The sequence below is a fragment of the Perca flavescens genome, chromosome 9 (assembly GCF_004354835.1).
Source record: "Perca flavescens isolate YP-PL-M2 chromosome 9, PFLA_1.0, whole genome shotgun sequence".
Lineage (NCBI taxonomy): Eukaryota > Metazoa > Chordata > Actinopteri > Perciformes > Percidae > Perca > Perca flavescens.
In genome coordinates, this window is record NC_041339.1 from 2,397,851 (window position 1) to 2,412,471 (window position 14,621).

The 14,621-nt window shown below is 42.5% G+C and overlaps 1 protein-coding gene across 3 annotated transcripts in view; it reads left to right on the top strand.

The window, feature by feature from the left end:
- Nucleotides 1-14,621, top strand: part of cpeb2 (cytoplasmic polyadenylation element binding protein 2) — a 20,078-nt gene continuing 5,457 nt past the window's right edge. Inside the window, exons 1-7 of one of the 3 annotated variants that reach the window (XM_028586758.1) lie at nucleotides 1-1,413; nucleotides 2,812-3,081; nucleotides 8,247-8,337; nucleotides 10,594-10,644; nucleotides 11,960-11,983; nucleotides 13,329-13,502; nucleotides 14,189-14,278. In XM_028586758.1, coding sequence (XP_028442559.1) covers nucleotides 466-1,413; nucleotides 2,812-3,081; nucleotides 8,247-8,337; nucleotides 10,594-10,644; nucleotides 11,960-11,983; nucleotides 13,329-13,502; nucleotides 14,189-14,278 — 1,648 coding nt within the window. In that variant the 5' untranslated portion in view covers nucleotides 1-465. The remainder of the gene's footprint in view (nucleotides 1,414-2,811; nucleotides 3,082-8,246; nucleotides 8,338-10,593; nucleotides 10,645-11,959; nucleotides 11,984-13,328; nucleotides 13,503-14,188; nucleotides 14,279-14,621) is intronic. The other 2 variants (XM_028586759.1, XM_028586760.1) reach the window with 2 other exon arrangements.

Sequence of the window (14,621 nt, forward strand, 5' to 3'; positions counted from 1 at the left end):
TCTTTAATCCTCTGCCGCAGCAGCACAACCGGTTCCAGAGGAGGGGGGTAGCACGGTCGGACACGAATGGACCGCAGCCTACACGAAAAGGCCGAAATATCTCGGTCTAGTTAGATAGGGTACATGATAATATCACCGAGTTAAAACTGAGAGTAGGACTAGAAGGAGCCGACTATTGCATAGGCCAGACCCCCTCCTCTCTGTCTCTGCCTTTAGCCTACAGCCTCTTCACAGACGTGTCGCTATTAAACAGACCTCATTTAGAAACGCAGGTTGATATATATCTTTCAAACGCGTATATTTGACTCGTTTAGCCGAATTCGGTATCTTTTAGCCGGCAGACGGATACTAGCCTATATACGCCTCGTCCTGCCGGTTTCCTGCGGCCAGTTGCGCCCCGGTTCGCCCTTCAGCCACGTCGCCGCGTCCCCGCTGTTCCTGTCAGCTGCTGCGCATCGGCGAAACATGCAGGATGAGCCTGCGGGGGTGACAACCACGCAATTACCCCCGTCAACAGAGGAAAGGGACAGCAGCGGCAGCACGGTCCACAAATCCGGAAAGCAACCGAACCAAACCGACAGCAGCCACGACAGCCAGCTCGGCTTATTCACGCCGGATTATAACCACCGGAACCAGACGACAGCTTTCCCCGATTTCGATCGAGATCATTTTTTCATCAGTGACCTTCAGCACAGCCGAAAAATACATCAGCAGTTAAGTCAGCACACTGAGTTTAGCCCCACAGAGTCGCCCCCACCCCAAAGACATTTCAGTCACCTGCCGCAGAGGCAGCGCTTTATGCCCGAGCTCTGCGCTGCTGACCCCCGCGGCTCTCCAGTGGAAGAGGCTGAAGCCGATGCTGCGTCGCCATCGCCCACTTCTGTAAATCCAAACAAGATCCAAATGGACTCCCCCATCGCCCACCATATAAATAACGGCAATGGCAGCAGCAGCAGTAGCAGCACCGGCAACATGTTGTCCGGTGGTCTCAGCGCCGCTTTCCCGAACCTGCCCGCCCAGGACATGCAGAGCGCCAGCGTAGGCTCGTCTTCACCTTCCATACCTGGGTTCGGCACCCCGTGGTCCGTCCAGACCAGCTCCTCTCCCCCTCCCGCACCCAACTCCATCAACCCCATCCACGCGAACGCCATTAACCATATGCCCAACACGGACTCTGACAACAGCTTCTACCCAGGTATCCCCTCCTCCATCAACCCGGCCTTCTTCCAGAGTTTTTCGCCAGTGTCAGCTAATCCGTGCGCCGGGGTTAATGTGCAGGGCTTCAGCGGTCCTTTCTCGCCCCAGATGAACGTCCCTCAGCAGGCGCAGAGTCGCAGGTCCCCGGCCAGTCCCCAGATGCATCCCCAGCAGGGCGCCTTCCTGCAGCAGAGGAACAACTACAACCAACATCAGGTGAGCTGCTACAGGGCGTAAATCACATGAAGGTGACACAGGATGGGAGCCCTATAGTATTCCCACTTGAATCAAGATGTTGGGGGAATTGAGGTTCCTATCATTATTAAGTGTGGGCCACCACTAGTAGGGTCTTTCAGTTAGGTTAGCATCTTGTGACACTGCAGAGATTAAGCATAGCCTTAAGAATTCTGTGTGTGGACATTATGCAGCATTATGCATTAAATAGTCTCTTTTTTTAACTCATAATGCATTTATCGTGTCACTACTCTCGAGGCAAAGGAAGGGAGGGGTGAACAGGGGAACAAGGGAGCATCACTGAATCTAGCTGTTGTTCTCTGTGGAAGCTGGCAGTGGGATGCAGTCACATGGCACTGGACCATCCCTGTCTTGTGGTTCAGTCAGTGGGAATACAAAGGCTTGCAGGGTTTGGTGTACTAAATGGATGCTTATTTGGGTGAAATGAAGGAATGTAGTTTCATAGAGGACCCAGAGGAAAGGCCAGCAATAGGCTTTTCACATGAAGGTTCAGATTATGCAGTAGCCTTGGGGCCATGTGTTAGTAGCCTTCGGCCTCAGGTTTCTTATGTGATTTGCACATTGGGTGTGTGTGTGTGTGTGTAAGCTTGTGTGTGAGTGGGTATATACTTTAAAGTGCATCTATGCTGTCTCTCCAACCTTTAACCCCTTGCTTTGATTATGAGTACATTGCAACTTTATTTTTGTAGAAATGCAAAGACACTGACATACGCACATCCAAAGGATTAACACATTAAAAGGAGAAACATTTAATAAAGTGCAGCATGGATGGTTTTTTAAAATGCTTTTTTTTCCCAATGACTCTTTTGTACAACAGTCAAAACAAAAAAACTTTTCATTTCCTTTACATAACAGCACTTGCATTAGCCTGATTTTTTAGATAATATAAATAATTTTTTAAAGCACACCACTATCTGACATCCGTAAGCTGTTTGCAGTTCATACAAAGAGAAAAAGAATTTAGGTCATATTATGACTCGAGTGTGTGAGAAACAAAAAGTTGATTGTCCTCTGTGTAGGATTTTCACGTGAAAGCACGCAAGATTAAGCATGATGTGATACGATGTATGATATAAGAGTGGACACAAGGTCCAGGTATAGAGAGAAAGAAAAAGAGAGAGAGAGAGAGAGAGTGCATTACACTGGCGGTGTCGCAGCGCACGGGATACTTAGTACTAGTCTTAAAGCCCTAAATCTTCTTATCTACCCACCCGTTACAGGAGCAGATCAAGCCAGGCTGTTGCTGACAGGGAGAAAAGAAAGACTAGAATATGATGATAATATATAAAAAGATGCACATGCCCTTTTTAACCTTCCATCTTTCCACACCCTCTGTGCCCCGTCCATTCTGTGTTGCAGCCCATGGTGAAACAGTCTCCCTGGGGCAGTCACCAGGGAAATGGCTGGGGCTCCGGGGGGATGTCCTGGGGCCGGGACCACCGTAGAGGGAGTGGCATGGGCGTACCTGGCTCAGTTAGTCACGTCTCACCCCTGAAGAAGCCCTTCTCGAGCAACATCATCGCTCCTCCCAAGTTCCCACGCTCCGGTGGATCACTGGGGCCTAAGTCCTGGATAGAGGAGAACACGTTTCGCACAGATGGCAACAGCAACACTTTGTTGCCCCTGCAGGTATGTGTTTTGAGTTGCTACTTCACTGGTGTCTGTGGTTTTGGGGGATCATTGGTTTGGTGTGTGTTTGTTTGTGAGTGGATGGACTTTGTTTTGGTGTTACAGTGTGAGAATCAGTCGATTGGGAGTGGGAAAGAACTAGTAACAGAGGCATACCCAATCATTTGAATTGTGTGTGTGTGTGTGTGTGTGTGTGTGTGTGTGTGTGTGTGTGTGTGTGTGTGTGTGTGTGTGTGTGTGTGTGTGTGTGTGTGTGTGTGTGTGTGTGTGTGTATGTGTGTGAGTGTTTAAGAGAGTGTTTCAATTTATATTCCTTGATGAAATAGACCACATGTGTCAAACTCGAGGCCCGCGGGCCAAATCTGGCCCCTCGCACATTCTGATCCGGCCCATATATCAATTTAGGTTCAAAATATATTTTGGCCCACCTAAAAACATGGGAAAGTGTTCAACTTGCAACTACGTGACACTCAAAGCAGAATTTGGCAAATTTGCTGACTTTGAGACTCTGAAAGTTTAATATTCAGGCTGAGAAAGAGCTTGTTGGGAGTCAGCTGTGTGGTAGCATACTTAGAAAATGTAATCATTGTTTTTGCTCGATTTACTAAATTCTAGGACGGCTTTGGAACTTTTTCGCTGACTTTTTCAGAGCTTTATGTGGACCAAACTGTGAGTGAGAAGACTATATGAGACATGCAATAAATGAGTCAAAGATATTTTACTTTTTCGATGAAATTAAAGCACATCAGTAAACTCTACATGTCTGGCCCTTGGTGCGATTCTCTTTTTCCAGTGTGGCCCTCTGGGAAGTTGAGTTTGACACCCCTGAAATAGACACTAAAATGGAATGGTAGTTATTTGTATCAGTAAGGAAACTGAAAGAAAGGGATTGTCCAGACACACATAGCATTGTGTAGATGTAAATGACCATTAAAGGGCCCGCATGGTTACCATTTCAATCAGATGGGAGGAGTTGGAACTGATTTGCTCTGCATGTTTTACTAAAGGTGTAACAAAGTGGGAGCTGGGCTGAATTCACTTCAGGAAACTAACATCTTGTAGGTGAGATCTGATTTAGGCACCAAGACTAGCTAGAAGGTAATCTTATTCCATGTAATATGTAGCAAGTTGAGTGTTTTCTAAGGAAATTGCTAGAGGTCTGTGAGAGTGGTCATCACATGCTACTTGATTGTATTCCGTATAATATAACTCAAATTATTTTCCTCTGTAAAAGTGCTCATATTATGCTAATTTTCAGGTTCAAAATTGTATTTAGAGGTTATATCAGAATAGGTTTACATGGTTTCATTTTCAAAAAACACCATATTTTTGTTGTACTGCACATTGCTGCAGCTCCTCTTTTCACCCTGTGTGTTGAGCTCTCTGTTTTAGCTACAGAGTGAGGCATCTTACTTCTATTCCATCTTTGGTGGGAGTCGCACATGCTCAGTAGCTAGGTAAGGACTACTAGCCAGTCAGAAGCAGAGTATGAGGGCGTGCCCTGACAGTACCTAGGTAAGGACTACTAGCCAGTCAGAAGCAGAGTATGAGGGCGTGCCCTGACAGTACCTAGGTAAGGACTACTAGCCAGTCAGAAGCAGAGTATGAGGGCGTGCCCTGACAGTACCTAGGTAAGGACTACTAGCCAGTCAGAAGCAGAGTATGAGGGCATGCCCTGACAGTACCTAGGTAAGGACTACTAGCCAGTCAAAAACAGAGTATGAGGGTGTGCCACACTAGCAGCTAGGCGAGCATTATAACGTGTGTTACAAAGTGACCACGTCTGTCTCTGAAGTAAAGGCTGGACTACAATAGAGCTGTTTGGAGCAGTTTGTGAACAGTGTTTTCTGTTGGAGATGGTAAGTCCCTTTGGGGGGGACTTTGGGCTTTTTCACTTTGTAAACCTATAACGGGCACAAAAAAGATATATAACAAAATAAAGGGGAAGGGAAAAAGCCAAAAAGCATGATATGAGCACTTTAAGGCAGCAATATGGTCTACATGGCCACCTTTGGTCATGTGTTAATATCTCACTGTTTCTTTTTATTTTCTACTACACTGCCATTAGTTTTCAAAATTAGATTTTTCTCAGACAAAATAATAATAATAACGCTCTGTGTTTTCTTTATAGAGTTGTAACCATGGCTGACATCCACTTAGTGTCACTGGTGGTTTATTTGGTATTTGTGCATTTAGTATTAAATGAACTTAACCAGAAGTTAGTTGAAAAAATATCAGTAAATTATTGTAAATTGCATGTGCATGGGATGCAAACAGAGTTGCATAGACCCTAAATCCCCTGAATGGATTGCTAGTAGAAATTATGACTATTTGGGCAAGGAAAAGTATTTTTACGGGTTTTATACTCATCTAACTATATTGCTGTATTTCATTTAAGATGCAACATTATTTCCTAAAAGCCCATATTATCACTGTCTTAAGTTTATCATTTCTGATTCTATTTGTGATATTTCTTTACAGTGTTGGTAGTTAGACTAAAAGTACCTTTTCATTCTGATGTAAATACAGTCACAGGCTAGTGAGCTGGATGTAAGAGGCTTTCACTGTTTTAGAAAAACTGTCTGTTACTGTACTGAACAGTTTATTCACAGTTTATAATGCAGTGGTTTACTTAAAGGGACATATTTAATATTCAGTAAAAGCCATGAAACTGCAAACTTGGTTAATTAATGAAATGCAATGTCCGCTTATATGAAATGTATACATTCATTCTAAGACAATATATTACTCTCTACACTACACTGACTTATTCTGACTAGAATAACGATATCACCTAAACACGGGTGTCACCAAATGCTATTACTGTTGCTGTGAGCTCAAATTATTAGTGATATCAGTGCCAAGAAGTACAATGCTTCCTATTCCAGGAAACAGGCTTGACTCCATGGATTGTTAATTTCCATAAACAGTGTCGGCCCTCGAATCTTTCAGATTCCAAGTCTTTTCCTTCCTTCCTTTCTGTTTAATGTTTGGCCATCAGTGACACATCTCTGCTGTGTCATGTTTTAGACATCACTCAGAGGTAGACTGTGGAAGGTAGGAGAGTCTACTTTCAGTGTGAATAGTATGTCTGGAGTAAAACTTGGCATGACTTGGCTTGACATTTCTTTAAAATGTTCCAGCCATTTTCTATCGCTAATGCATACCATCACCCTGAAACACTATATTCTTAAAGTTAAGAATATATCCACCCCGCACCATGATTCCTACAGCCGCCTGTTTAACTTTCCTGCGTGTTACAATTTCCTCCCGATCCATAATGGCAGACAAGCAAAGTCTTTTTTCGGACACGCGTTCTGTTCTGACTGGTGGCTTCAAAGGAGAACTCCAACGAATTCACACATCAAAGTCTGTTTACGGGTGTTGGGGAATACGTTGTATGAAGCATCCTGCGGCTCCAGTCTAATAAATTGCCTCAAGTGATGTCACTTGAGTCAGCGTTGGTTGGCTCTGAAGACTACTTCAGAGCCAACCAACCAAGTCTGAAAATGAAAAAGATCTGACAGTGCGGAGTTAGAAAGAAGTGAGCTTACCAGACCTCTGTAGCCCGCTCCTCATCTTTGCTCGAGGCTTCATTAGCTGCTACTAGCATAACACACCCAAATCTGTACAGTCAAGTTAATTGAGTCAAGTTGCATTGTGGGTAATGTAGGTTTTGGCAAGGAAGAAGAATGCTTGGAATAAAAAAGAGGATATCTCTAAATCTGCTGCAGTGATTTGATCTTCAGTCCAACAGTGTAGGAGTAGTGCAATGCTAAATCGGGGGAGTTCTTGTTTATGTTCCTCTGGAAACCTTAACCTGTCTTGAAAATGACCCAATGACTATTTTAGACAAGTGGACAACTTACTCTTTTGGGTTCAACATCTGGCAACCTGTTTAGGATTAATCAATAATTCTGTTATCAAAATGGTTTAAACATGCCTTGCACTGATAAAGTAGATGTGAAGTTACTGCAGTCAATGGATTATATTACTTGCCGAGCAGACTGTCCATTAAAAGGACATTTTAGCTATTTTTATTAGATTAGATTACATTAGATTCAACATTATTGTCATTGTGTAGAGTACAAGTACAAAGACGAAATGCAGTTTGCGTCTAACCAGAAGTGCAAAAATAGCATAAAAGTGCAATGTGATGTACAAAGTATAGACAGGTGGTGCATAGGCAGGACAATAAATATATTGCAGTGTTATAAGAGCAGAATATATATGGCTGTAATATGAGCAATGTATGAACATGTACAGATATGTGCAATGTCGTAGCAGTGACATTATGATAGTAGTAAGTATTATTTTAGTTATTAGATGCAATGCCATCTAAAAGTCTTTTCACACTGCTCTTAACCCCAGGCTAAATTAGCTGTTAGCCTGGGGATGAAAAAATAAAAGTGTTCACACTGGCTGAATCAAGGCACATTCCAAAGTGGGCTAAACCTGACTTTAGCCTAGTTGCTGGCCCGGGTCCAGAGCAGGGTTACCTTTGAGTTTTCGGGGTTATCCCCTGAAAAGTGAATAAACACGGGGCTTACAGTTACCAGTGTGAAACAGGACTAAAGTAAACATGAGTCACGTGTTGCAGACATTTAACCCAGGGCTAGTAGAAGTGCACTGTGAATCATAGAGCCCTGGGCTTAGGTTAGCCCTGGGGCTAAGTTATCCCAGGGTCAACATTTAGGCTAGGGCTAAGGATGGATAGGCTAGTCACCAGAATATTACCATATGAGTTTCTCATTATTTGTCATTAAGGAGAACTATCTCATTGGCCCATTGATGTGCTCATAACCTCCATCTTAGCTCTGTAGCTAAATGCCACTCCTGGTTTTGGTTTGCATTCTCTTTCTGTCTGTCTCTGGGAACAAGTCCAGAGATCCTGGGGAATCCGTCTCATAGGCTGCTCAGAAATATACCTTCAGACCCCCTAAAGTGAGTAAATACGGAAAGAATGTTAATCCAAGCGTGAGCTACTCACTCTCTTAAATCACTTACATGTTAAGCCAAATACCCACACATCGGGGGAGTTATTATTTATAAGCCAAATCCCCAAAGTGTGTTAGAAACGCGAGGACACGCATCACGACGTGTGTTATTGTTTTTTTTTACCTCTGACTCTGGATGATATAAAAACCTCACACTTTATTTTTCAGGAGCGCACCAGAATGTTTGACAGTCTGAACATGCACTCCCTGGAGAGCTCTCTGATCGACATCATGCGAGCCGAGCAGGACCCGATGAAAGGTAAGATTGCCTTTCCCTTTCTATCTACATTGGAGGGGGACAAAGGGAGGTGATCGGGTTCGGCAGAGTCACACAGTGCAGGGGAAGTGACAGGCCCATTGCTCCCGGAGCTGTGTTGTTTTTTTCACACTCCAGCTTATTTTCTCCCCGCTGAGAGCTTAATACTTCTGCCACCAGCTGCACTATTACATGATCTTCCAGCGCTGATCCTGTTGCTGCTTAACCTCAGCAGCACAAACAGCTGAGTAAGGAGTGGAGGAGAGAAGTGACGGTACTTTTCTTTGATGTGAATATCTCTCATTTGTTACAGAAGTGTTCAGACATGTGCAATATCACACATCCCAATCTGAATCAGAAAAGGGTTTATATATAATTAAGTTAGTTACACTTATGAAGAATTTGCCTTACAAACAAATTGAACATTAATATGAAATAAAAGATAAATACAGAAATAAATATACACAAAATTGCTGTTTAGCATAAGACTAAAAACTAAAATATATATGAATAATCCTGAGTTTCCTTTGAATTGCTCTTAATGGTTTGGCAGGAGCAAGCAGAGAATGTACTGTAGGGTGACACTGCCTGGCCTCCTGGGCTCAGCTGCTAGTCACCAGAGGAGCAGTGTCAAATAACTGCAGCATTCTCACTCTCCTCTCCCAGACACGGCTGCTTGTAGCTCATTTACAGCCTCACAGGCCAGCTACACTTGCCCTTTAGAATATGGCCCTAAAATAACAACATTGGTAAACCCAAGCCATGCATACAGTCGTGTTTTTTGTTCTTGCATATGCGTAGAAGCACCACAATTCTTGTGCAGGTTTTTTATTTGTAGTCCCCAATAAGACCCTGCTAAAAAAATCCTGACTCAACTTGTGCCCTCCTTTCTCAGGCAAGTTTCTTGTTTTTCCTGCCAAAGCAGATGGAGAGGACAAGGGCCAGTGTGCACAGCAGAGAGAGGGGAATATAGACTAATTTTAGATGTGATCACACTTTCACACACTGTGTATGACAGCCAAGAGAGGAGATGGCAGGGAGTGAGGGCTCTGCCATTTATAGCATTGCCATGGCTGGCACAACAGTGTACCGTATTCTGACTACAGCAGCTCCAAAATACAGGACCTCATAAAACCAAAGCATTCAGTGGCTCGATGGTGTTTTAAGACCTCAACGTCGAATTCAAGGTAGCGCTGCGACCGTCGACTTCAAGGCACCTAACCCTTACCTTTGCCTAATCCTAGTGCCTTCCAGGCAGCGCTGCCTGGATGTCGACATTGGGGGCTTAAAACACCAAACACCCATTCAGTGCTGGGGCAACCTCTAGCTCACCCAGTTAGAGTGTGCGCCCCATGTAGGCTGAGTCCTGTGCAGCGGCCCGGGTTCGAATCCGACCTGTGGGCCTTTGCTGTGTGTCGTCCCCCATCTCTCTTGCACCTTTCCTGTCTATCCACTGTCACTATCTAATAAAGGGAAAAGCCCCCAAAAAACTAATCTTTAAAAAAACAACATTTAGTGCTGCAAGTTAATATTTATATTTAATATTTCTTTGGCTTTTTTTTTAAATAGCACTAGGTGCTGTTAAACATTTAAAGCTGCTATGTAGAATTTGAACAGTTGTGACTTTGGTGCTACCCAGTGGTAGGATCAAAAAAGACACAATACTTGGTATACAATACCACACCAGTCAGAATGGATCGCTAAATACACACAGTCTATACCAATGTTTCCACCAACAAAATCTTATGTCATCCAATAAATCTAAAATATGCTTTAATCACATGTAAAAAAAAATCTACATATGGGCACTTTAACATTCGTATATACACAAAATAAATGGCTTGTCTGGCAAGACATACACATGTGTTAAAAATGACGAAAATACACGTTTACATAGAATATTGCATTACAGTTTGGTGTGATATTTCACTGATAACACTTAATTAACTTAACCTGTATGTCATGATCTAAAGACTAAGAAGAACTTTGTTCCTGTGAGAAGCCTGTTGTAACACATTTACAGACAGGCATTGTGTGTGTGTGTGTGTGTGTGTGTGTGTGTGTGTGTGTGTGTGTGTGTGTGTGTGTGTGTGTGTGTGTGTGTGTGTGTTCTCGCTTTCATGTACACACATTGGCCTCACCCTGTCCTCTCCATCTGCTCTGTCTCATCCCTATTTTTATGTGTGTGTGTGTGTGTGTGTGTGTGTGTGTATGTGTGTGTGTGTGTGTGTGTATGTGTGTTTCTATTTCTCATGTTAGGCCGTGTGGGATGCCCTAACCCTGGGGCTGACGGCCTACTCATGCTCAATGGTAATTATCTCTTAGCAGCATCTCCCTCTGTAACCACGTTTCCATCCAAATGTAGAGCCCTTTTAAATCTGATTGACAGAAAATTGAAAATGTGAATTAATGCATCAGCTTCAGTGGACTTTAAGTCACATGTTTCATGTACAGTTATTCCCTAAGTCCGTTTCCATTGGGCGTTGTTATTGATACACCAAGTCTAAGAATTTTGAATTTCCAGCCTTCCATTCAGTTCGTTTTTTTGTGCAAATTAAAAAATGAGCAAGGCAAAGTGTCTCATGATGCTTCCACTGTTACTCTTAAGCCTCATTAGACTTCCTCTCCAGACTCACAGTCCGGTGGTATAATACGGTCACACAGTGACATGTGGTAGGTCTGGTGTAGAGAAGACAATACCTACCGGTATTTCATCATCTGTTTTCTTTTTTATAACAAATCCATACATTATATGTGTCATCAAAATGTCTATGTAGTGCCAATCTGGACTCTATAAACATCATTGTATTTTATTTTTTGGAACGTTAGCATCAGTGTTGCATTATCAAACCTCCCAGTTGCCAAGGGTTCATTCAAACTCAAGATCTAATCCCTTGTTATGGCACTTACACGACGAGGAGTGTTTCCATTGTTAAACTAAAGTCACCTGAGGACTTTGAATGCATCACAGACAGGACTTTGTTACACCCTTTCATTAAAATGTAACTTTTAAAGCACAGTAATTGTGGCCCTGCAGACTCTCTGCCTCACATGTGGACACACACCATGTTGGGGTCAAAAATTAAATCTTGTTTTATAACAGTGTCAACGGGACACAAATCTGGGTCAGACAGCATTTGCAAATAATTGCGAGCGCGCTTTTCATTGTCTCTGGTATTTGCTGTTTCCTCCTGAGACCCAGCAATCAGCTATTTGTTTTCGCCCTGTGTCAGAGGCAGATTTTGGCTCCCGTCTCTGAGGCCGAACATGTTGCTGAGATGAGCCTTGTCGTCCCTGACAGAGGACATCCAGGGCTTTTCAGTGATGTAACATGGAGTTTTTTTTTCTGGTTTTCCAAATGGCTTCCATCAGATCTGGCACACTTTGAGGAAAAATAGAGTGTCTAAGGAGTAGTAAAATTAGTTTTCAGGGCAGTGAGATAATGTTTTTTTTACCCGGGAAAAACATAAATCTTGTTCGGGGTCTCAGGAGGATGTAAGCTAAGCTGCTTTAAAGTATAAACAAGTCAGTTTGGTGCACTTTTGGTTCACAAGTGGTTGGATGAAGATATCATGAGATAACTGCAGATTAAAGAAACTTGTACTCTGTACTTTTCTACATGCAGCCCGGAGCTATGGGAGACGCCGAGGTAAACTCAGCTTTCTGTTACATGTCTTTTTCCTTGTGGCTTATTCTCTTGTGGCATGCTTCGTTGCTTGAATGGATACCAAAACTGAGGCCTCAAGTGTGGAGGCAGACTTCAAATTATCTTTCTGTTTTGAAATTATAATTTTTTTGCCCAATCACTTACTCTTGCCTATCAAAAACATCAAACAAAATTACTTTTAATTGACTTGATCGTATCGTTTTAGGTACTAGACATGCAAGTGGCATTAATCAAAATCCATAATAAAATATAAACTGACTTTTGGAACAGAACATTTTGAATATAAAATTTGAAAAAAAAATAAAAACCTAATATAATAATAATAATATAATATGAACAAAAAATGAACTCGAAAAATCTTTTTAAAATAATCTCAAATTATTGTTTAATTTATATATTTTTATACAATTCATTCATATGACTATTCATTTTATAATCGCTTATTAATATATTTAATATTGAACACTTTGGGGCTCCATACTGCTCAGTGATGCTATTAACAGCTTTGCTCCACACAGCCTGCCTTTCCTCACCTGCTTCATCGGCCACACTGCTCAGAGCGGAGCACACATGATCTAAAGCGTGATTTATGTTTCTGCGTTAAATCTACGCCATGGCTTTGTACAAAGGTACGTTGAGGCATGGACCCTACGCCGGACCCTACGCTGTAGCCTGACGTGCACCTCTTGGAAAAATGTAACTACACGTCACAGCAGCAAACGTTGCTCAGCCGTGGCTTGGAAGCGTTGCAATTCCCCCGACTCATGTCCTGGTTCACCTTCTCCATAAACAACATGAAATCAAGGAGAGGGTTAACTTCTCCTGCTCCACATCTCCCACCGTGGTCAGAAAGAACAGAGGAGACACTTTGGTTCTCTCACTAGGACTCTAGAGTTGCTATTCGCTCCGAAGCGAATCGCCGCCACTCTCTCACTCACTGTACCCACCCCCCCCCCCCACACACACACACACACACATGCCGACCGTGCTATTCTCCTAAAGAGATCGACGCACACACCAACACACAAACTTCAGGCCACTTACGTAGGCTACGACGAAAGCACTGCGTGGAGCCTCCTCAGAACCATAAATCACGCTTCAGTCTCAGACCTGTAAAAAAACAAATTGTGCATAATCCTCACTTTAAGCTGGTGCTTTGTCTCACAACCACACAAGTATTATTCCAAAGACAGCCTCTCCTCTGGATGTGTCAGGAGAGGCAGACAGCTTTAGATACATGTTTGTGATTTATGTTTCTGCTTCTGTGCGTTATTGTGAATGCTTGACATTTGCTGTAGCCTTGACTGCCTTTTACTTCCTCCACCAGGCCGCTCCTCCCTCTTCCCTATTGATGACAATCTCCTTGACGATGGCCACGGCAACCACGGTGTCCCAGGTGTCCATGGCTCCCCCAACTGTTACCCCCACCAAAATGGGGAACGCATCGAGCGCTTCTCTCGCAAGGTGTTTGTGGGAGGTTTGCCTCCTGACATAGATGAAGGTGAGGATCACTGGTGGAAGTATCATTCAGATCCTTAACTTGAATAAAAGTACTATTACCACTCTATAAAAACACTCTGTTACTTAAGTAAAAGTATGTATCATTAGGAAAATGTACTTAAAGTATTAAAAGTAAAAGTACTCAATGCAGAAAAATCCTCACATTTTAGAAACTGGAAACGATCCAAACAGTTCTGTCAATCAACTAAGTGTTTAATGGCCTAATCATTTCAGCTGGACTTGTAGGCCTATACTGTATACTGTTGGGTAGTTTATAATTAAACATCGTATTTTATAAATTACATGTAATTGTGTGCAAAAATCTGAATGTGTAAAGTAACTAGTAACTAAAACTGTCAGATGAATGTAGTTGAGTAACTAAAGTAACTAGTAACTAAAGCTGTAACAGATGAATGTAGTGGAGTAAAAAGTACAATATTTCTCTCTGAGATGTAGCAGAGTAGAAGTAGAAAGTGGCATGAAAAGAAAAGACTCAAGTAAAGTACAAGTACCTCAACATTTGTACTTAAGTACAGTACTTGAGTAAATGTACTTAGTTACATTCCACCGCTGGTGAGGATAACACAGTCTTTTAGTATTGCAGTGTACTGCTGGCCTTCTTCTATTCTACAGACCATCTCTCTTTCTCTTCACCTATCTGTTGTTCTTTTTCCCACTTCTCCTCAGATGAAATAACCTCGAGCTTCCGCCGCTTTGGTCACCTGGTGGTGGACTGGCCACACAAAGCCGAGAGCAAATCCTACTTTCCACCTAAAGGTATTGATGAAAGCAGCGAGCCTCCGTATTAAACATACATGTATGGATGCTAAACTTTATTAAAGGTCCCATGTCATGCTCATTGTTAGGTTTATACTTTATACTTGTATATTTGGGTATCTCCTATAACTAATTTCTCTCAAAGAGTGGTCCGCAGGTTGATTTGGTAAAGATTTTAATTTAAAATTCAAAAACAGTGTTTCTCAAACTGTCTGCCATCAACTCCAAGGCCTAATATTGAGAAGCATAGATGTGTTGTTTTCTATTTTAAATAAACTCATGTACATTATTATTTGAATAGTTTTTTTTCTGTATGTCACAAATGATCAGTGTGACATTTGAA